The sequence below is a fragment of the Vicia villosa genome, linkage group LG4 (genome assembly GCF_029867415.1).
Source record: "Vicia villosa cultivar HV-30 ecotype Madison, WI linkage group LG4, Vvil1.0, whole genome shotgun sequence".
Taxonomy (NCBI): domain Eukaryota; kingdom Viridiplantae; phylum Streptophyta; class Magnoliopsida; order Fabales; family Fabaceae; genus Vicia; species Vicia villosa.
This window is the reverse complement of record NC_081183.1, coordinates 127608359-127633340: the sequence shown is the minus strand read 5'-3', so window position 1 is coordinate 127633340 and position 24982 is coordinate 127608359. Positions and strand designations below refer to the sequence as shown.

Here is a 24982-nt window from a genome sequence, read left to right as displayed (position 1 = left end):
CCGGCGCACCCACAGACACATACATAGACCTCCCTCATTTGAGAAAGGTGTGCATATGCTATGGAGTCCTAACTCAAGCGTGAACTTCATATTGACTCATCTCCCACATATGTGAAAGAGGTCGCCATGACTATGCCACTCCTAATCTTAAGTGTTCTTGAATCCGGGAATAGGATTCGTCCTTCAATTTTCCCAAAACAGCCCTGAAAAAATAAAACAAGCAAAACAAACAATAGAAAACAATTAAGTGATTCCTAAACTTTTAAGGTAACCCCTCTTTTATCGAAATTTATCCCCAGCAGAGTAGCCAGTTCTGTAATACGGTGAACTGACTTTATTTGAAATGTTGCGGATAGCAAGAGTCGCCACCGACTTTTATTTTATCCAAACAAGTTAGAAAGGCTAAAAGAAACAGAAAAAAACCTTTTTAAAAGAAAACGGGTTCGGGGGGTAATTATGCAAAGGGAAGGTGTAAGACACCCTTTGCATCCATGGTTTCCCATGGGCTCTTAATTGCTTTGCTCCTTTTCGTTCAGAAATGTAGAAGAAGTGAATATGGACTTTAGCTCGTAAATGAGCGTAGCCAATTTGAAGGTTTATGAGAAAGAATATGAAAAAGTTTTTAGAGCAAGACAAAGCAATTAAGGGCAATTACCTTAAACTTAGATGATAGGTTTCTTTTAGCCTTTCAGGATGAAAGGGTCTATCCTTGCCATAAGAGGGCAGGAAGCCTTTCTTTTGGATGTAAACGGGTCATCGCATTATCATTCGCCATAAGACTGACCCATGCCATAGAGAGGCAGGTAGTCTAATGGGAAGGATCAGAATAGCCTTTTTCGTAGGCAGCCAGAGGATACCTCAGCCTTTTCGTAGGCAACTTCCGAGGGTCGAGGTCATATTCGTGTATCGAAGGCAGCATCATTAGGGTCATATGACCTTTGCATAACCGAGGCAACATGGCTGAGGTATCCTCGTATTCGAGGGACACGGCTATTCTGCAAAAAAACAAACAGGCAACAAGGCAACAGGCAACAGGGCAGCAAGAGAGGTTACCCCAAAAGTGTGCGTGGGTGCAACAATCACGTGGTTAACTTCGATGACATTTATCTTGTAAAATTAATGATTCTAGATTCAATTCAAGGTTATCACTCCCTAAAATTACTAACCACGCAAATAATATAAGGCAAAAACACTAGCAATATGGGGGAGGGGACAATGAAACCAGCGGATCCCTAATAGGGTTTGACACAGGTAATAATAAAAGACAGAAAATATCAGGGTTATGGTTTAGGGTTACCGATACTCGTAGCTTTGGCAATTTGACAAACCCTGAAAATTGGAAAAGGAAGAATAAACAGAAAGGGGTGAGTGCATTATTAGTTCAGGGACAATTAGGATTAACCCTTAATAAGATAAAGGATAAAGAAACTAATAATAAGTTAAATAAGTAATACTTAGCTTTGCATTTGGATTTGATCGGACATGGTTGACAGTCGGAGGAAGCCTCGAGATTAACCCTGAAAAGGCAAAGAGGCAAGGCTCGTGAGTGTAAAATAGTCCATTGACTTTCGAGATTTTTTAACCCTATGATGCGAATGAATATTTAAATGATAAAATAATAAAGAAGGTTTAAGAACTTAGCTTCATTCTTTTGACGAGGCGCGTAGTCGGAAAGAACTTGAAAAGTCGACCCTGAAAAAGGCATAGAAAAGAAAGATATTTTTAGTGCAGGGCATATCCTCGTAACCCTGATCAGGGCACAAGTTAGTCATGATTAGTAGAGTAAACAAGATCAATTTAATTAATTATTGAAATTCTACCTAATTAATTAAATCGGTGGAAATAGGATTTCGATTAGATATCTAACCCTAATGTGTATCAATGAATAAAAATTAATTAACAAATTTATACAAATGATTTAAGTAAATTAAACTAATTTAAAGAAACAAGTAAAATAGCTAATTAAAATAAATATATTTTATTTTAATGTATTTTGGTAAGAATTTGAAATAACTTTTTAAAAATAAATAAATAAAAAATAAGTAAAGGATTTTATTATTAAAACAATATATATAATAAAACAAGTAAAAAAAAAGTAAAAGGAATTAAAAAAAGAAAAGAAAACTCAGCTTTTATTCAGTGTGGCTGTAGCCTGGGAGTGCATGGTGGACTTGCGTATTATAGGCCCTCTGATGCGCATCCGTAGAGATCCAATGGCTGGCATTGGAGGTCGCATCGTGAGTGTGCAATGATGAGCAACACTGGATCTGCAGCTAAACAAATATATGTTAAAAAAGAACAAAAGTGCCACAACCAGGATTCGAACACGCTCTCTCCTGGGCTAAAGCCCTAATTCGGAGCTTCAAAATCCCTCCATGGTGGATTCCTATTCCTGCATTCAAACTCAACCAAACTTTCCAGAAACGATGGACATACACATATAATCACAAATATGTAATCTAAATTCATGAAAATGTATGTAATATGCGAATCGATCAAAAATTAGCATTGGCAAACCGTGATGATTTGAGACTGTTTCCGAAGGTTGGAAACTTGAAAGATGATTGGAAAATCTTTGATGATGATCCAGGAACGTACTCCGATCAATAGGACTCCTTGAATTGTCCTCAAACTCAGAAAACACCTTTGAGATTTTTTTACTTTTGTGCACTCGGGTTTGGTGTCCTTTGACTGCAGAAAACCTTGTAATCCCCAACCCCTTGCTTGTGAATCCGTTTTGGCATTTATAGAGAGTACATTAGGGTAACAAATTTGATCAAAATCTTTGCAATTAGTATGATTGAGTGTGAAATATTTTTGATTGAAATTTGATTGAAAAATTGCCAATTTGGTACCAAATCTCTCCAAAACGAATTTCACCTAGTTTGCCTTGATTTTTGATGAGATATTGGACCTAATTTAGAATCAAATATAGTCTTTGATTATTTCTAGTATTTTATTTAATTTAATTTGAATTCAAATGATCAAATCCAAAATAAAAGTAAATAATAAACACTAAAAATAAATGAAATGGCCTATGGATCATAGATGGTCCATGAATCAAGTTAGGGATCAATTATTTGGGCCCATTTAGTCAAAAGACTTTAAATTCACCACTTTGGCCTTCATACATTTTCTCGAAATTGTTCGACTTTAACAAGTCATAAATCCTTCAATATTTACTGTATGGAGGTATTCTAGGACTTTCTAGAAACCTTGGAGAGTCCTCTAACCAGTGTCTTCAGTATCATATCAAAATTATTTTCCATGCTCATTTTATGTCCTTTTGAAAAAAAGTGTCTTTTGTTGACTTTTGAGCAATTGAGTGTCCATTCCTTTGAATTGAGCCTTGATACTTGTCATAGAGATAGTGTGAAATATATTGAGCCATATGAGATGCTTTGGAGCCATTGATTCACTAATTTTCCTTTGAACAAATCAAACCCTAGTTTTAGAGCCTTGTATAGGAGAGTGTGTCTAGGAGTTTAATGTATTGATTTGAATGTGAATAAGAGAAATAGTATGGGCAAATTTTGGGGTATGACAGCATTGTTCTTAAGGAATGCCCTTGTTCTGATGGGATCATCTTTCTTTCCAAGGATCACATCTTCTGAATGAGCTGAGGCAAGTCTAGGTGATCTTCTGATAGTTGGTTCTTCAGAAATCCTAAGATTCTCTAAAGATGCAGCAACTTGATCTTCTGATCCATTGCTTCTGAGACTGCCAGCTTCCGCAGCTTTGCTTCTTGATTCTTCAACTTCTGATATATCAATATCAAAATCTGCAAAATTCTCAAACTGCTTTGGTTTTTCAAGACCAAGCTTATCATCAAACCTGATATTGATTGATTCTTCTACAATCAATGTTTTAGTATTGTATACTCTGTAGCCTTTAGAGCGTTCTGAATATCCAAGAAGGAAACATTTTTGTGCTTTAGAATCAAACTTACCAAGATGATCTTTAGTATTCAGAATAAAACATACACATCCAAAAGGATGGAAATATGAAATGTTGGGCTTTCTGTTCTTCCACAATTCATAAGGAGTCTTATTTAGAATAGGTCTGATAGAGATTCTATTCTGAATATAGCATGCAATGTTAATTGCTTCTGCCCAGAAATGCTTTGCCATATTGGTTTCATTGATCATGGTTCTGGCCATTTCTTGTAGAGTCCTATTCTTTCGCTCTACAACTCCATTCTGCTGTGGAGTTCTGGGGCAAGAGAAATCCTGGGCAATACCATTTTCTTTGAAGAACTCCTCAAAGAATCTGTTCTCAAATTCGCCACCATGATCACTTCTGACCTTTATGATTTTACACTCTTTCTCAGATTGAATCTGAGTGCAGAATTCAAAGAACACTGAATGAGACTCATCCTTGTGTTTCAAGAACTTTACCCATGTCCAGCGGCTATAATCATCAACGATGACTAATCCATATTTCTTCCCTCTGACAGATGTTGTTTTGACTGGGCTAAACAGATCAATGTGTAAGAGTTCTAACGGCCTTGAGGAAGAAACAACATTCTTAGACTTGAATGCAGGTCTGGAGAACTTGCCCTTCTGACATGCTTCACAAAGAGCATCTGATTTGAATTTCAGATTGGGGAGTCCTCTGACCAGATTTAGTTTGTTAATCTGAGAAATCTTTCTCAAACTAGCATGTCCTAATCTTCTGTGCCAGACCCATTGCTCTTCAGAAACAGACATAAGACAAGTCACCTTCTGATTCTTAAGATCCTGAAGATATGTCTTATAAATGTTGTTCTTTCTCTTGCCTGTAAATAGGATTGAGCCATCCTTCTGACTTACAGCCTTGCAAGACTTTTGATTGAAGATTATATCATAATCATTGTCACTTAATTGACTTATGGACAATAAGTTATGCGTTAATCCTTCAACAAGAAGTACATTAGTTATGGAAGGAGAGTTACCAAGACTTATGGTTCCAGAGCCAATGATTTTGCCCTTCTGATCTCCTCCAAACTTGACTTCTCCACCTGGTTTAAGCACCAGGTCTTGGAATGTAGACCTTCTTCCCGTCATGTGTCGCGAGCACCCAGAGTCCAGGTACCATGACATTTTGCTTTCTGTCCTCTTTGCCGCCAAGGATATCTGCAACAAAAATTATCTTCTCCTTAGGTACCCACAATTTCTTGGGTCCTTTTTTGTTAGTTCTCCTCAAGTTCTGATTGAACTTGGGTTTAGCAAAATAATTAACAGGAGGAACAGTATGATACTTCTTATTCTGAGTTCCATGATATTTCTTAGATTGTGTCACATGCTTCTTGGTGTGTGTTATGTGAAAACTTTGTGCATTGATGTGTGCTTAATATCATGGGAGTGGCCAAATTTAAATTGGTTAAACAGAGGCTTGTATGATATTTTCATATCATCCACAGATTCAAGCTTGTATGGGATTTCACCCTCATAACCAATGCCAACTCTATTGTTTCCAGACACAGCATATATCATAGAAGCAAGTTGACTTCTGCCAATACTTCTAGATAAGAACTTCTTGAAACTTAAATCATATTCTTTCAGAATATGATTCAGACTGGGAGTGGATTTTTCTGAATCAGAAGAAGATCTAACATTATTGGATAATTTTAAAACTTTTTCTTTTAATTCAGAATTTTCCAACTCAAGCTTCTTAGTTTCAAATTCAAATTGCTTTTTCAGCTTTTTGTATTTGATACTAAGATGAGCTTTTACTTCAAGAAGCTCTGTTAGACTGGAAACTAACTCTTCTCTAGATAGTTCAGAAAATACCTCTTCAGAATTTGATTCTGATCCATCATCTTCTGTCGCCATCAGCGCAAAGTTTGCCTGCTCTCCTTCAGAGTCTGATCCTGATTCTGATTCAGAATCATCCCATGTTGCCATAAGACCTTTCTTCTTATGAAACTTCTTCTTGGGATTCTCCTTCTGAAGTTTCGGACACTCATTCTTGTAATGTCCAGGCTCATTGCACTCATAGCAGACAGCCTTCTTCTTGTCAGATCTTCTGTCACCAGAAGATTCTCCTCGTTCAAATTTCTTTGAACTTCTGAAGCCTCTGAACTTCCTTTGCTTGCTCTTCCAGAGTTGGTTTACCCTTCTGGAGATCATTGACAGTTCATCTTCTTCTTCAGATTCTGATTCTTCAGGATCTTCTTCTCTAGCCTGAAAAGCGTTAGTGCATTTTTTAATATTAGATTTTAATGCAATAGACTTACCTTTCTTCTGAGGCTCGTTTGCATCCAGCTCTATTTCATGGCTTCTCAAGGCACTGATAAGCTCTTCCAAAGAAACTTCATTCAGATTCTTGGCAATCTTGAATGCAGTCACCATTGGACCCCATCTTATGGGTAAGCTTCTGATAATCTTCTTTACATGATCAGCCTTGGTGTAACCTTTATCCAGAACTCTCAATCCAGCAGTCAGAGTTTGAAATCTTGAAAACATCTTCTCAATGTCTTCATCTTCCTCCATATTGAAGGCTTCATACTTCTGGATTAGAGCAAGAGCTTTTGTCTCTTTGACTTGAGCATTTCCCTCATGGGTCATTTTCAATGACTCATATATATCATAGGCAGTTTCCCTGTTAGATATCTTCTCATACTCAGCATGAGAGATATCATTCAGCAAAACAGTCCTACATTTATGATGATTCTTGAAAAGCTTCTTTTGATCATCATCCATTTCTTGCCTTGTAAGCTTTACGCCACTAGCATTTACTGGATGTTTGTAACCATCCATCAGAAGATCCCATAGTTCACCATCTAGACCAAGAAAGTAACTTTCCAGTATTCAAAGTTTTCACCATCAAATACTGGTGGTCTAGTATAACCATTGTTACCGTTGTATTGCTCAGTAGATGTTGATTCACCATTGTCCATAGCTATCCAAATTCAATTGTAACAGGAGAACTTTAACTTTTTTATTTTCAACTATTAACATTTTCAATCAATCTAATCAATGTAAGGACAACATTGTTGTCTATATATTTATTATATTTTTATTTTCAATCAATGCAATCAATTGCTCCTAATGTTGCAGGTATCAAAATGCACTAGCAAGCTAATAAATTCAGTTATCGAAAGCTATTATGTACAAACACAAATTTACTTTAAAGCTACTTTATAGCCATCATTATCATATTTCTAAAATTTAATTTATACTTCGTCACTCTTTTAAAATTTGATTTCTAATAATTTGATTTCACAATATTATGAGTTTCACGAAATTTCATTTTCACATTTATTTCATCCTTTCTTTATAATTATTCTTTCCATGGACTTATCAAGTATTTAGCACTTCATGCCCTTTATAGTTTATAATTTATAATATCTATCTTATAAAAAGCTAACTAAACACAATTTTAGATCTCTATAAGTTCCAATATGTATTCATCATTTTTAATAAGTCAAATCATCATAGAAACTTTATAAGCCAACTCACTCACGAATTTTAATTAGATATATTTTTACCAATGCCAAGTTTTTAGATAATTACAGTACAAAAAGTAAGTCCATTTTATAGAAAGAGATGAAAAAAGTCATGTATCATGACTAACCTATCAAGTCTATAGTTTTACAATGTCATAGTCCCATCTTATTTCAATTTTCAATTATTTTTTGCAGCTGCTACAATGATGGCTATCAAAGTTTTAAATCTATGTTGTACTTTTTTATATTAACCCTTCATAATATATTTACTTGTGTAAGGTGAGGTTATATATTTTTCTCTTATAATATGATAATGGTTAATATATTTACTTTTCTTATATTAACCCTTCATTAAAGACTTGATTGTAAATTTATTTTAACTGTAACTTTTATTTTTTACTAGATAATATAACAAAATTCAAGTAATGTAAAAAATTATAATATATTTTATTTTTTCTTGCAAAATATATAAAGTGGCTTATTATAATATAATTATTTTATTTGTCCAAATTCAACCACGTGGTTAGACTCCACATACTCTTTTTTTTTTTCATTTCTCCATTATGAAGGATAGAAAAACACTTAGAAAGGGGGGGTTTGAATAAGTGTAGTCTTAAAAACTTGAACGATAAAAATAAATTGCACAGTTATTTTTATCCTGGTTCGTTGTTAACTAAACTACTCCAGTCCACCCCCGCAGAGTGATTTACCTCACCTGAGGATTTAATCCACTAATCGTAACAGATTACAATGGTTTTCCACTTAGTCTGCGACTAAGTCTTCTAGAGTATCTTGATCACAACCTGATCACTCCAGGAACAAATGCTTAGACACAAGCTAAGACTTTCTTAGAGTATCCTGACCACCACGTGATCACTCTAATTACAACTGCTTAGACACAAGCTAAGACTTCCTAGAGTATCCTGATCAACACTTGATCACTCTAGTTACTTACAAATTAATGTAATCAAATAAGAGTTTTACAATGCTTCTTAAAAGCTATAATCACAACAGTGATATTTCTCTTAACGTTTAAGCTTAATCTCACTAATATATTACAACATCAATGTAGTGAGCTTTGATGAAGATGAAGTTTCTGAGCTTTGAATTTAAACAGCGTTTCAGCAAGTCTTTCAGAATAATTTCGTTCAGAATTGGTTAACCTTGCTTCTCATCAGAACTTCATATTTATAGGCGTTTGAGAAGATGACCGTTGGGTGCATTTAATGCTTTGCGTATTCCGTACAGCATTGCATTTAATGTTTCACTATTTTGTCAACTACCTCGAGCCTTGTTCACGCTGTGTCTACTGACGTTGCCTTTAATAGCTTCCAACGTTCCTTTTGTTAGTCAGCGTAGCCTGCCACTTGTACTTTCTTCTGATCTGATGTTTGTGAATATAATATTTGAATATCATCAGAGTTAAACAGCTTGGTGCATAGCATCTTCTTGTCTTCTGACCTTGAAGTGCTTCTGAGCGTGATACCATGAGAACTTCAGTGCTTCTGCTTCTGATCTCAAGTTCTTCTGATGCTTCCATAGACCCATGTTCTGATTCTGCCTTGACCATCTTCTGATGTCTTGCCAGACCATGTTCTGATGTTGCATGCTGAACCTTCTGAGACAAAGCTTCTGAGCGCTGATTTGTGCATACTCTTTATATATTTCCTGAAAGGGAAATTGCAATGTATTAGAGTACCACATTATCTCACACAAAATTCATATCTTTGTTATCATCAAAACTAAGAATATTGATCAGAACAAAACTTGTTCTAACACATTGTTCATTCCTATTTTCTTCACCTACTTCATGATTTGCACCAGATTTTTTGCACAAATTTTTTTGGGAAGACAAAACTTTTCTGCACCATATTTTTTACATATCTAACATATCCTATAACATCATTACACAAGTTATTATCCCATTAATTTATTATGAGAGAAAATAGTTTTTTTTCCATATTCTAATTTGATCTCCTTTCAATGACCACTTATCCCATTAATTTACTATTATATAATTTTTGAGTGAAGACCCATTTTGGTCCCTCATAAAAACTACAGAACCCAAATTAGTCCTCCACAAAAAAAAAGGACCCGATTTAATCCCTTACAAAATATAACCGGATCATATTAGTCTTTCTGTAAATATTTTTTTCAAACCGGTTTTTTCTTTTACTTTTAAATTGTGACTGGACCGCCAAGTCGTATTTTATTATACTTTTAAACCGTGACTGGACCGCCAAGTCGTATTTTATTTTTCATTTTTCATTTTTTAAAAACTAAATTGATTTTTATTTTTAACTTCGATTTTATTTTTAAATAATTCAGATTTTTATTTTTAATTTCGATTTTATTTTTAAACAATTTAGATTTTAAAATACAAAAAAAATAAGATTTGTTCTGAAAAGGAATCAAACTCAAGACATTTAGGTCACATCCTATGCCTTTACCACTATGCCAACGTACACTGGTCACAAATAATTCGCATGATTTATAGTAATTTTAAACAATTCTAAATTTAAAATTTAAAATATAAAATTTGTACCCATGAAGTCTCAAACTCAAGTCCCTTCAAATTTAATGATAGTCACTTCACTATAAATATGAAAAGTGATCTAAGAGCGGGTGAATCAGTTAGATTAATCGGTATTAGTGAATTTTTCTCGATTATGAATGTTAGTAATGTTGTTATATTTTTTTCGAAATTGTTATAATAGTTTCAAAAAAATCAAAACATTGTTAACATTCATTATCGAGAAAAATTCACTAATATCAATTAATCTAATTCATGCAACCCCTCTTAGATTACTTTTCATATTTACAATAAAGTGACTACTATTTAATTTGAAGGGACTTGGGTTTGAGACCCTCTAGGTACCAAAATTTATGTTTTTTGTTTTAAATTCAGAATTGTTTAATATTATTATAAATCATGACAATTATTTGTCATCAATGTATGTTGACATAGTGGTAAAGGCATAGGAGTGACCTAAATGTCTTGAGTTCAATTCCTTCTTAGAACAAATCTTATCTTTTTTTATATTTTAAAATCTGAATTGTTTAAAAATAAAATCGAAATTAAAAATAAAAATCAATTTAGTATTTAAAAAATAAAAAATAAAATACGACTTGACGGTCCAGTCACGGTTTAAAAGTAGAAGAAAAAACCGGTTTGAAAAAATATTTACAGAAAGTTTAATATAACCCGGTTATATTTTGTAAGGGATTAAATCAGGTCCTTTTTTTTGTGGAGGACTAATTTGGGTTCTGAAGTTTTTGTGAGGGACCAAAATGAGTCTTCACTCATAATTTTTTTATTGAAAGAGAGTGTACCGAAAATCATGTTGGAGAGAGAATAATTTTTGCCTTTTCAAAATTTTGACACATCTATCAGAATCAATGTGTCATTAATATTATGATTTTGTTTTCATTTTTCTTTCTTTTTATGGAAGGTTAGTAATACCGTTTTGTACTACAAAGACAAAAAATTGGGTGTTCATGATTTAACGATGGTGTAAAAAATTTACACTGACAGTGTACTTTCATAAATATATTTTATACCAATTTATTTACATATTCAATTAAGTATTTTTTTGGAATATAAATTATATCTTTCTACTATATCATATAAATGTTAATCAATCATATAAAATAATTCCTTTTAAATTTTTTTATCATTTAATAACATTAAATTATAGAATTAAATTTATTTTTAATCTTTTAGATATACAAATTGAATTAATATAGTCATCAAATAACAAAAACATAAAATTATTTAATTAATTTTAAATATCAAATTATTTATCATATCTTATAATAAAGCATACACTATTGTCAAAATAATAATTGAATGTATAATTAATATAATATGGTTTGATGCATGTGAGATACAAAAGCAGTGACCCATCTCTTCCTATCAATTTGTCCACTATGTACGACTTTTCTAAAAAATGTCGAACACAATGTAGTATTAAAAACTACATTTGTTAACTGACGGTCCGAGACTATCTAACTAGACGAACCATGATTTGTTGAAAACATTTTTAAAATAGGATTATAGCTATTTAAATAAATTAATTCTATTATATACATATCATTTTGGAAAATATATTTTTTTTTAATTTAAATATTTTTTATCTAAAAATGGTATACGGGAAAAAATATTATTATGTAAATATTTTTAAATACGAAAAATTTACTATTAATCCAGATATTTTTGTAAACGATGTCTAAACAAAAATAATAATTGTATATGAGAAAAATCTATTATTGATCTAAATATTTTTGTATACGAAAAATATTTTTATAATCCAAATATTTTTATTCAAAAATGGTATACGGGAAAAAAAATCTATTGTTGATCTTATTATTTTTATATAAGAAAATTTACTATTGATCCAGATGTTTTTGTAAACGATACTAATAATTATTTTGAAATTATTTTTATGTTACCAATCAAAATATTGTTTTTATTAATTATACATTCAATTATTATTTTTTCACACGTACCATACATTTTTCTATTAAAAAATATACATCAGAAACAAATGTGCATCCCGTATCAGAACCCGTGTGTCAAAATATTTTTTTATTAATTATACATTTAATTATTATTTTTTCACGGTTACCAGACACTTTTATATTAAAAAATATACATCTGAAACAAATGCGCATCCCGTACCAGAACTTGTGCATCAAAATATTTTCTTATTAATTATACATTCAATTATTTTTTTTTCACTTCAGACATTTTTCTATTAAAAAATATATATCTGAAGCAAATGTGCTTCCCGTAACAGAATTCGTGCGAACGCACGGGTTTGTTACAAGTTTATACTAGAATTAATATAATTATAATGAATGGTCTTCCCCCCCCCCCCCCTCCTCAGGGAATGACATATTCTTGTTTGCATGTGTTTCGCCTTTCCTAAGCTTCTACACGTCTTCCAAGAATGGATAAGGCCAAACGACAGTTTAATTAGCCTCGTTTCAAGTTACTTCGTCGAAATAACCATTAAACTTCTCTAAAATTATACGAAGTATCAAAACCATATCATATTGAAGAAATAAAATCTCCTTCAACTACAAATCGTTAGTTGGTTCAGTGGTGATTGACACTGAACTTGGTAGGTGTTACCCTAGGATTTCGACTTACTAATAAATGGGCAACTAGGGCCCAAAATTGGCAATTGGACCTCAATTTGGTAGAAAGGCCCTAAATTGGTAATTGGGCCTCAAGTTAATATCTACATTGCCATTTGGGTCGAAGTGGTTCGACTAAGTAATGTTTAGTAGTCGAAGCTGCTCGACTAGGAAGATTATCTGAGGCTTCAACGTTCGACCAGACCAAAAGTATGCGAAGACTTAAGAATTTTGCTGAAGAAACTGAAGTGTAAGTCAAGAGGTATTGGAAGTTAAGAGGCAGTTTCAGGCAGTTTTTTGGCAGTTCTTATAGAACGCGTGGAGGTCTCATAATTGAAGATCTTGCATGTCGAAGACACGTGTTGACTGATAACCAGTCGACCGTTAGTAGTAGTTATTTTATTTTTATTATTTAAGAAAGTTCCATAGGAATAGTTAGGGGTCCGCATTTTCTACATAAACACAAGTAAACTCAAACCTCTGCGCAATAATGAGTAACGAGTGCAACTTTGGAATGTACGTATGCGTACCAATTTAATTAATGCAATCATTTTACATTACATTTTATCTTTCAGTGCACATTTACTGCCCTTTTTTATTGCTTTGATTTACTTTAAAGCTTTGAATTTCAGCGTTTACTTTTACCTTAAAGTCATTATTTACATTTAATACGAATTAGATACACATAATATAACAAATAAAGCAATCAGTCCTGGAGTATTCTAGTTGACTCCGCAAAAGTAACCGTTAAAAAGGAAACTAGCGCTTGTTTACCATTTTTCTGGGTAAACAAATTGGCACGCCCAGTGGGACCCGTCGATTGTTATTTATTTTTGTTATGTATAATAGTTATGAATGATATTAAGAAGTGGTCGGAAATTAACTAACATGGCTGAAGTTAATACGAATAATTCTGATCTTTCTGGAAATCAAGGAGGTGTTCTGACCGGAGCAACACCACAAAATGCCGCAGATTCGTCCCCAGTTGGAGCAACAAATATTGGTGGATCGACGGCAACAATATTGGTATCATCACCAACGAATGTACGGTCACCATTTAATCCATTACGACCGCCGTTTCAGGGAATGCTACCTCCACCAGGTTTTAACCCTCAGTTTGGAATGCCCACGTCTATGATGCAAGGTTTGCACACAAATCCTTCATTATATTCTGACAGCATGATGGCTACAAGCACATCAAATCCAGGGGGTCGACCCATAAGCATAGGATATAATCACCAGACTTTACCATCTTTAAGTACTACGTCAATGTTGTCAATCCGACAACAAATGGACGAAAGTAATCATGAAATGGTGAATGCCCTTACTCAACAAATGGGAACTGTTTTTACTCCCATGATAAATAACACGAATCAAAGTTATGAAATATTGGCTGGACAGATGGCCAGAATTGCAGATTTCTTTGGAGCGCCCCCACAACCAAACCTTTCGACTGCTCAAGGGTCGAACGTGAGAGGGGTCGAACCTTTAGGACAAGGAGATCAAATTGAGCAGGAGATTCCTAGAATAATACAAAGGCATCAAGATGCTGACCATGTTCTTAGGAACATCCAGCAAGATGTCAATGTTGGACACAATAATATCTCTAATGTAGTCGAACAAATTTTAGTTCAGAATGGAATAAATGTAGGTTTGCATAGACCAAATTTCGTTTCCCCGTTGTCAGAATATGTAAGGCAAACAAAATTGCCCAGGGGTTGGAAAGTTCCAAAATTCACCAAATTTGCTGGTGAGACTGGCGAGTCGACAATTGAACATATTGCTAGGTTCCAGACAGAGGCTGGAGAAATAGCAAACAATGAAAATCTAAAAATGAAGTATTTTCCAAGTTCTTTAACGAAAAATGCATTTACTTGGTTCACGACATTAGCTCCCCAATCTTTGTTCTCATGGAACCAATTAGAACGATTGTTCCATGAACAATTTTATATGGGACAGTCGAAAATCAGTTTGAAAGAATTAGCTAGAGTTAGGCGAAAGGGTACAGAACCAGTCGATGACTATCTAAACCGTTTTAGGTTACTGAAAGCTAGATGTTTTACACAAATTCCTGAACATGAGTTAGTCGAAATGGCTGCAGGTGGGTCAGATTATTCTATAAGGAAGAAGTTAGACACCCAACATTTGAGAGATATGGCGCAACTGGCAGACAGAGTACGCCAGGTCGAAAGGCTAAAGGCTGAAAAGGCTAGGGCGAGTAAATATCATAAGAAAGAGAAAATAGCTTATGTTACTACAAGTGAGTTCGACTCTAATAGCGACGATGAATACGAAGAGGGAGAGGTTAACGTGGCTGAATTAAAGCCAGGGCCACCATATATTTGTAAATTGCTTAAACCTTCAAAAGATAAAAATCTGGTTGAAAGTAAAAATGAAATTTGTTCTAGTAAAACGTATTCATTCGATATAACGAAATGTGATGAAATATTTGATTTGTTGGTTTCTGATGGACAAATCATAGTACCCCCAGGACTCAAAAATCCTCCTCTTGTACAAAAGAAGAAAAGAGGATTTTGTAAATTTCATAATTTCTTGGGTCATAAAACTTCTCAATGTGTCCTTTTCAGGGATTTGGTGCAAAAAGCTTTAAAAGAAGGAAGGTTACAGTTTGGAGAAAAGCCAAAGTCATCAATGCAAGTTGATACTGATCCTTTGCAAGTCGAAGAGGCTCACTATACTGAGCTTGCTGATGTGATGATGGTCGAAACTACTGATGGTTTCGTTAGAAAGCAAAACGGTGCTACTGATGGCAAAGTTTTGAACATGGTTTATCCTGAACCAAAAGAAAGTCTTTTGAAATTCCTTGAGAGATGCCACAATAACAACTCTCAAGTTGGATTATGCCCAAGGTGTGATGCTGTTTTCAACGTTGATGCTGCAAATAAAGTGAGGTTCGACCCTCGTCAAGGCAAGAATCGTCAATTCATGTATACAGGAGAAAACAGTGGTCGAAGGGCTGGAGAATACAGGAAGATGTTTGAAAAACCAAGGACTTTCCGTCCCAAAACGGATGTCCCTGAAGACAAATGGGTGAAACCCATTAACTTCAGAGGTAAACGTCCAGAATGGCAGATACATGGCGATGGAACCAATGCTGAAGGTTCTTGGACGGATAGTGGATCTAAAAGAAAGGATTACATATCTCCAAACTACAAAGGAAAGAACCCCATGACTCGAACGCAGTGGAGGCGTTACCAAAGAAGCCACAAGAATGGACAAGAGGGTTCGAAAATGGTGCAGGCAGGATTTTCTCACTATCAGTCAAAACCCTTTCACAGGAAGTTGACTGAGGAGCAGGCTAAAATAGCAAATGAAAGATTAGCTGCTGGGATGATCCTAGGAAAGAAACTGATTAAAGAATTGGTTGACAACGATGCTCCGATCCTCAGTACAGAAAAAGAGTCTGAGTATTCTCCATTGTCGGACGAAGAGGTCGATGATAACTTTGACATAGAGTCAGATGAATTGCTAATCGACTTTGGGATTGTCTCTGTACTCCCGGCGGAGTTCGACAGAGTCTCTGAGGTATCTGAGAACGAGGATGATTTTCTTCCTGACGAGAATGTGGAAGAAACACCTGTTTGTTACTATGTAATGGGAAAAGGAGTGGTAGAAGAACAAAAGGTTGTGTTTGAGAGGCCAGGTCGAGGAATGATGTATCATTTGAAGCCCCTATTCATAAGGGCAAAAGTGGATGGAGTTCCTAAAAACAAAGTGTTTGTCGATGGTGGAGCTGCCGTAAACTTAATGCCTTATTCCTCACTCCAGAAAGTAGGAAAGACTGATAGAGACTTAAGACCCCATAATGTGGTACTGTCTAATTATGAGGGTAAGACAAGTGGAATACTTGGAGTAATCCAAGTAAAACTAGCTGTTGGTTCGTTTGTCAGGTCAACCGTCTTCATGGTGATCACATCTCAGGCAAATTTTAAACTGCTGTTGGGTCGGGAATGGATCCATGGTATTGTAGCAGTTCCTTCCACCTTACATCAGCGTGTGGCCATTTGGAGGTCAGATGGTATAGTGGAGAATATTGAAGCTGACCAAAGTTATTACAAAACTGAAAGCGGTCGCAGACATTTCGACCAGCATTTGGCAAATGTAGCTCCTTGCTACAAAGCAGAAGATGTATATCCTTCTGATGAAAGCGTGTCTAAGTATCTGAACTTAGATCCAAATTATGGTTTCATTTGGAATAAAGAAGATCCTAATGAACCATTGAACCATGAAAGTCCTCCAGAACAAAGGACAACGGTCAAAGACGATGACCACTGAGTCAAAATACCTGGCTCGAATAACGACTTATTTGGCCGAAAACAAAGAAAGAGCGGCTTTAGAAGCCGAATTAGAGAAAGACATGGCTATTGAGGCCATGATGATGGTAAAAAATGAAAACAATCAAGAAGTCAATCACCAAGTCGAACGACTCGACGGGATATACGATGACGAACCTTTAGGTTTCGAAATGGATCCATCAGGATCGTTAAAAAGGATGCAAGCTCAAGACCCTCTTGAGGAAATTGATTTAGCTGATGGGATCATTAAAAGGCCTACTTATGTAAGTACAAGGCTTACAAGTGTCCTAAAGGCCAAGTTGATTCGACTTTTGAAAGAATACAAAGATTGTTTTGCATGGGATTACAATGAAATGCCTGGTTTAAGTCGACATGTGGTGGAGCATCGACTACCATTAAACCCAGGGAAGAAACCTATCAAGCAGCTTCCTAGGAGATTTGCGCCGGAGGTTATGGAAAAAATCAAAGTGGAAATTGAAAGATTGCTGAAAAGCAAGTTTATTCGAACTGCGAGGTATGTCGAATGGTTAGCTAATATAGTACCTGTCATAAAGAAAAATGGTAGCCTTCGTGTATGCATAGATTTCAGAGATTTAAATAAGGCTACTCCTAAAGATGAATATCCCATGCCGGTCGCTGAAATGTTAGTCGACTCTGCAGCCGGATTTGAATACCTCAGCTTATTGGATGGATATTCAGGTTATAACCAAATTTTTATAGCTGACGAGGATGTACCTAAGACAGCGTTTCGATGCCCAGGTGCTTTGGGAACTTATGAATGGGTAGTAATGCCTTTTGGTTTAAAAAATGCTGGAGCTACATACCAACGAGCCATGAATTCCATGTTTCATGATTTTATTGACAAATTTATGCAGGTTTATATTGATGATATTGTAATAAAATCTAACTCTGAAAATGGTCACTTAGACCATCTTCGACAATCTTTTGAACGAATGAGGAAATATGGACTCAAAATGAATCCTTTAAAATGTGCTTTTGGTGTACATGCAGGGGATTTCCTGGGTTTCGTGGTTCACAAGAAAAGCATTGAAATAAATCAAAATAAGACGAAAGCGATATTGGAGCTAAAGGCGCCAGAAACAAAGAAACAACTTCAGTCATTGTTGGGGAAGATTAATTTCTTGAGGAGATTTATCTCAAATCTAAGTGGCAAGACGAAGATCTTTTCACCACTTGTGAAGCTCAAGAATCAAGATCAGTTCAAATGGGAGCTAGAGCATCAACAAGCATTCGACCAAATAAAAGCTTATTTAACTAAGCCTCCTATTTTATTACCCCCCAATAGGACAAAAAGTATGAAATTATACATAGCTGCATCAGGCTCGACAATTGGGAGTATGTTGGCCCAAGAAGATGATAATGGCGTCGAAAGAGCTATATATTATCTAAGTCGAACCCTAGTAGATGCTGAAACTAGGTACAATGATATTGAAAAATTGTGCTTATGCTTGTATTTTTCATGTAACAAACTTAAGCAATATATAAAGCCTGTTGATGTGTATGTGTCCTCTCATTTTGATATCATTAAACATATGTTGTCTAAGCCAATTTTGCATATTCGAATTGGTAAGTGGGCCTTAGCGCTAACTGAATTTTCCTTAACATATGTTCCTTTAAAAGCTATGAAAGGACAAGTTGTGGCTGATTTTATAGTCGACCATGGGTTAGTCGAATTGTCTATAAATCAAGTCGAGCGAACTAACTGGAAACTGTTTTTTAATGGTTCTAGTCACAAAAATGGTTCAGGCATCGGAGTCCTGATTATTTCCCCTAAGGGACTTCCAACTAAGTTCCATTACAAAATGAAAGAAGTATGCTCTAACAATGAAGTCGAATATGAAGCCTTGATTACTGGTTTGAAGGCCCTAATAGATTTAGGAGCAACACGGGTTGAGATTCGAGGTGATTCTGAGCTAGTAATTCGACAAATCAAAAAAGAGTATAAGTGCATTAAAGAAAATCTAATAATGTATTATGCAATCGTGATACGCTTATTAGAAAACTTCGAACATGTTGAGATCTTGCATGTACCAAGATCTAACAATTACATTGCCAATGAATTGGCACAAATTGCTTCTGGGTATAGAGTTTCTAAAGACAAGTTGGAAGATATGGTCGAGATCAAGAACAAAGAAACTCATGAAGTATTAGACAAACTGGGTCAATTGTCGACGTCAAAATTCGAGGGGGTAGATGATGATGTTGAAAATAAAGATTTGTATGCCTTGGAAATTTTTGCCATCGACAATATGACTGATGCTGATTGGAGAAACCCATTGGTCCAATACCTAAATCATCCAGTCGGAGGAACTGATCGAAGGATTAAATACAGAGCTCTAAACTATGTGATATTAGGAAATGATTTATACAAGAAAACAGCTGAGGGTGTGTTGTTGAAATGTTTAAGTGAAGCTGAATCATATTTAGCTGTGTCAGAGGTTCATAGTGGTGTTTGTGGAGCTCATCAATCAGGCCATAAGATGAAATGGTTGTTGTTTAGACAAGGTTTATATTGGCCAACAATGCTAAAAGACTGTATTGAATATGCAAGAGGATGCCAAGAGTGCCAGAAATTTTCAGGCATTCAACATGTTCCAGCCAGTGAATTGCATGCGATTATCAAACCTTGGCCTTTTAGAGGATGGGCTTTGGATTTAATAGGAGAAATCAAATCTGCATCTTCTAAGCAACAAAGATTCATCTTAGTAGGAATAGATTATTTTACTAAATGGATAGAGGCAATCCCACTAGTTAATGCTGATCAAGAAGCAGTGATTAGTTTCATACAAAAATACATTATCTACAGATATGGGATTCCAGAAACTATTACTACTGATCAAGGATCAATTTTTGTTGGTCAAAAAATGCAAGCTTTTGCAGCAGAAACAGGATTTAAATTTCTAACATCTACTCCATATTACGCCCAGGCAAATGGTCAGGTCGAAGCTGCTAATAAAGTCATTATAAATTTAATAAAGAAGCATGTGGAAAAAAAGCCAAGAAATTGGCATCAAACGCTCGACCAAATCCTTTGGGCTTGTCGAACGTCACCAAAGGAAGCAATAAAAACTACCCCATTTCGTTTGACATTTGGGCATGATGCTGTATTGCCTGCAGAAATTCACCTACAGTCAACAAGAATTCAACGACAAAACAGTCTTTCGTCTGACGAATACTGGAATATGATGTTAGATGAGTTAGTAGAATTAGACGAAGAAAGGCTAATAGCGTTAGATAGGTTAATAAGACAAAAGGAAAAAGTAGCAAAGGCCTACAACAAGAAAGTCAAGGAGAAGACATTCATGGTAGGTAATTATGTATGGAAGGTTATTTTACCCATGGATCAAAGGAATAAGGTATTGGGTAAATGGTCCCCAAGTTGGGAATGACCGTTTAAAATTTTGCAAGCGTTTTCAAACAATGCATATGAAATTGAAGAACTAAATTCAGACGGTCGAATCTTGAGGATAAATGGTAAATATTTAAAAAAATATAAACCTATACTTCAAGAAATTCACATAAGAGAATAAAAACTAAGAGATTATATTAAAATGGCTAAAAACTTGGCCAGTCATTACAAAAGTTCTTTCATAAAATGCGCAGTCATTACAAAAAAAAAAGAGAAAAAAAAAACCTAAAGCCACTAAATATCCAATATTTTAGTTAACTCTTCGGTTGGTGTCTTCTAAGGATAACAAAGGCAGACTTTCGGCTTCGAACATATCCATGCGTCCGTCCTTGCGCATTTTCCTCACCACACCTTGCCTAAGAAATAGGTAGGACAAAAATCTTCCATAAGGAAGACAAGTCACCACTCCTTGACGAGAAGCCGTCAAAGAGACAGCTTCCACGAGCTGTTTAAAAATCAACAGAGGAAAGTTGATTTTCTTCCCCTGAAGGGCGCAGGAAATGAATTCCAAGTCTTCCACCATGATGCTATTTTCATCACGGTTGCGTGGACGAAAGTTGCCCACTAAGAGTTGGTGCCAAATTTTTATGACGTTGGCACAAAAAGGGTCATTGTCCATGAGATCCCTTAACATATTAGAAGTGTTCATGTCGAAAATATTGTCAACAAAAGTTGCACCGGTATTGCTGCATTTCAACAAATCAGAGATTGTTGAGGGAGTGATGATGACATGAGCCCCTCGAATGTTGGAGGTTATAGTAGTCCTTCCTTCTAGATCTATGCGCAAGGATGCAAATCTCCAGAACTCAATCAGCATGCAGGGATAGATGTTACCATCTAAAATTTCAGGATAAAATTCAAGCCCCTGGCTAGCATAGAGAGCACGAGCATTGATGTGATTCGCATCAAACTCTTCTGCAGAAAGCTTAAATTCTTTCTTGATGCAGGATCTTATGTTGGCGTTTGTTAAAGGTTGTGCCATGGTTTGAAAAGATTGAAAAGATGAAAAAGTTTAAGATGTTGTGCGTAGGGAGATGTAAAAAAGAAATGGAAGGAATGTGGCTATATATAGAGAATGTGTAGTTACTTCAGCAAGACAAACGTGGGGAAAGGAAGTTAGAAAACCAAAGGTCGTATTAAATATCTTGGAAACTGACACAAGCAAGCTGGGAGCAGTTAATAGCCCATTACCTAGCGTTTAGGTAGTAATTAGTGCCTGGGAAAATGAAACGTAATCATGGCGTAATGGGAATTAACAAAAGTCGAAACCCAAGAAAGAACTGAAACGACATCTTTTCTCTTTCCTAAAGTCAGTCGAAAGAAGTCGCTTGGGGGGGCAATTTGTTACCCTAGGATTTCGACTTACTAATAAATGGGCAACTAGGGCCCAAAATTGGCAATTGGGCCTCAATTTGGTAGAAAGGCCCTAAATTGGTAATTGGGCCTCAAGTTAATATCTACATTGCCATTTGGGTCGAAGTGGTTCGACTAAGTAATGTTTAGTAGTCGAAGCTGCTCGACTAGGAAGATTATCTGAGGCTTCAACGTTCGACCAGACCAAAAGTATGCGAAGACTTAAGAATTTTGCTGAAGAAACTGAAGTGTAAGTCAATAGGTATTGGAAGTTAAGAGGCAGTTTCAGGCAGTTTTTTGGCAGTTCTTACAGGACGCGTGGAGGTCTCATAATTGAAGATCTTGCATGTCGAAGACACGTGTTGACTGATAACCAGTCGACCGTTAGTAGTAGTTATTTTATTTTTACTATTTAAGAAAGTTCCATAGGAATAGTTAGGGGTCCGCATTTTCTACATAAACACAAGTAAACTCAAACCTCTGCGCAATAATGAGTAACGAGTGCAACTTTGGAATGTACGTATGCGTACCAATTTAATTAATGCAATCATTTTACATTACATTTTATCTTTCAGTGCACATTTACTGCCCTTTTTTATTGCTTTGATTTACTTTAAAGCTTTGAATTTCAGCGTTTACTTTTACTTTAAAGTCATTATTTACATTTAATACGAATTAGATACACATAATATAACAAATAAAGCAATCAGTTCTGGAGTATTCTAGTTGACTCCGCAAAAGTAACCTTTAAAAAGGAAACTAGCGCTTGTATACCATTTTTCTGGGTAAACAGTAGGGGACTGGAACCACTTGATGCCAGAACTGACCCCCGAACCGGAGTATATCGGTGGTGATAAACTAAAAAAAAAGCTTCAACTAGCACCCGTCAAAGTCTTCCCAAAACTTGCTAGTTGAAAATACTACCAACTTAACTCGTTAAAAGAATTTGACTAAGGTCATGGGTGTTTCATTTAGCCATTCGACAAAGCCAATTAAATTAACTAACCTTCGAGGTCGACTAAGACCTTTTCAACCAAAGCATAAATATTCTAACCCAAACTTTTAAAACTTTGACCCTATACATTGTCCTATACTTATGTCGAAAATCCAAGATAACAATGATTTAAATATAAATTTATTAAAAACTAAATTTTGTCCTGTAATTAAATTTAAAATAAAATCGGACAGAGAGTCTAAAATCTCAATCCAACCCGCCAATCTTACCATAAATTTTGTCTTATAATTAAATTTAAAATAATTAACAAAAACATAAATTATTATATACAAGATGAAAAAATTAATTATATCGTAATAAATTATACTAAATTCAACCACAATTCAAACCAGACTTTTTATTCCAGTGTACCAAATCTTCATCTCCGCTTCGTCGAAACCACCGCGAACAACTATGCATTCTCTGCACTTCCGCCCCGCCGCACCACCGCCGTGAAGCCACCCAATCATGAAGTCGCCCTCTACAGCCACCGTCAAGAATAGATTGAAGGTAACAAAAAAATTATATTCATATTGAATATTTGAATCCATTTTCTAACAACAATGTTCAACTTCAATAGAACCCTAATCTACCTCAAAACCTTAACACCATTATCTCCAAACCCTAATCCTCTTCTCCACCGCTATCCGTCACTATTTTCCCTTCGTTTCTGCACCGATTCAACCTCATTTGCTGCCTCCTATCTCACCCACACTTTCGGTTTCTCCCCACAACTTGCTTCCAAACTTTGCTCCACCCACCGTCTCCAGTTCAAAACCTCCCAAAAACCTGACACTGTTCTCAACCTCTTCAAAAACCACGGTTTCTCAGACTCCCAACTTGGCAATATGATTGCCAAGGTACCTGGCTTACTTTCCTGCAACCCCTCCAAAAGGATCTTACCAAAGTTACAATTTTTACTCTCCAAAGCTACTTCTAACTCCGACATTGTTAACCTTATCAGTGAGAACCCTAGACTCTTGTCTCCTAGCTTGAAGAATCATATAGTCCCAACCTATGAATTGGTTTACAGATTCTTGCAATCAGACAAGAATGTTATTGCTGGTGTGATTCATAATCCAGATTTACTCTGTGATCATGTTGTGCCGCGGAACATTACAATGCTGATTGAGAATGGAGTGTCGGACTCTAACATTGCAAGATTGATTCGGATTCGGGGTCGAATGTTCAAGGCGCGCGACACGCCCAAGTTTGTGGAGGAAGTGAAGAATTTGGGGTTTAATCCTTCGAAATTTATTTTCTCGATAGCGTTGATGGCCAAAACAATGGTGAGCAAAGCCTTGTGGGAGGAAAAAGTTGAAACCTTTAAGAAGTGGGGTTGGTCGGATGAAGATGCTTTTGAAGCGTTTATAAAGAAACCTCATTGTATGTTAACATCTGTTGATAAAATAAATGTAGTGATGAGCTTTTGGGTGAATCAGTTGGGTTGGGATGCTATGGCTATTGCAAAAACGCCTTATATTTTAACATTGAGTTTGGAAAAAAGGATCATTCCGAGGGGTGCTGTTATGCAATTTCTTCTCGATAAAGGTTTGAGAAATAAGAGTGCAAGCTTAACTTGTCCATTTGTAGTGTCGGAGAAGATGTTTCTGGATATGTTTATAAAACGTTTTAAGAACGAGTCTTCTTTTCTATTAAAGTTGTATGAGGAAAAACTCATCAATCCTGCGTACACTAGGGATGATAAGACATGCATGCCGTAATCAGATTTCTAGGTCTATAATGGTAGTTGTGCACTTGTGAAGATCAGCCACACATCAATCAATATCGAAGTTGCACTTGTGGTTTGGGAGTTGTGGAGCACAGTTATATAATATAGTTGGTAGTTATCATTGTGCCACACCCAAGGCAGGTCTTACAATTAAACTTGAATAGGTTGCTTGCAAATACCAAAACTCCAAGTGTAACTGTGGCTGCTATGAAATTGTAGAGATCTCTCAAACCATAACACTCATATTTTGTGCCATAGTCATGCCAGGTCTTACATAGCACTTTATTTTGTCACATTTTGACATCTAGTTATAAACTGCCATTCACCTTTTAACCATGTTCTGTATTTTATGTGATGTCTTCTGTTGGTACTGCAGTTTTTTGGAGCTATTTATATGTACTGTTTTTGCAATTTATCATATTTATTGGTTGTCAACTGCCACTTTTTTCTTTTCAATCAGGTAGCAGATTTGCAGAAATTAGTTTAATACTCCTGAAGTTAAGGTTTGGAATGTTGGCATTAGCATAGTTGATCTCATGCTTTTTAACAGCTATAGCAAACAGTATTAAAAAGAATGTGAGTGAGT

The 24982-nt window shown here is 35.5% G+C and overlaps 1 protein-coding gene and 1 pseudogene across 1 annotated transcript; one reads left to right on the top strand and one right to left on the bottom strand.

The window, feature by feature from the left end:
- LOC131597841 (uncharacterized) overlaps positions 1-21299 on the bottom strand; it is a 71527-nt pseudogene extending 50228 nt beyond the window's left edge.
- Positions 21300-23227: 1928 nt separating this feature from the next.
- LOC131597840 (uncharacterized) lies at positions 23228-24388 on the top strand. The gene has a single exon (XM_058870504.1). It carries the CDS (start codon positions 23228-23230, stop codon positions 24386-24388), a length of 1161 nt encoding a protein of 386 aa, XP_058726487.1.
- The last annotated feature ends 594 nt before the right edge of the window (positions 24389-24982 follow it).

What these genes read in the sequence shown, in the direction of transcription:
- LOC131597840 (XM_058870504.1), top strand. Translation starts at nt 23,228, where the DNA reads ATGTTCAACTTCAATAGAACCCTAATCTACCTCAAAACCTTAACACCA.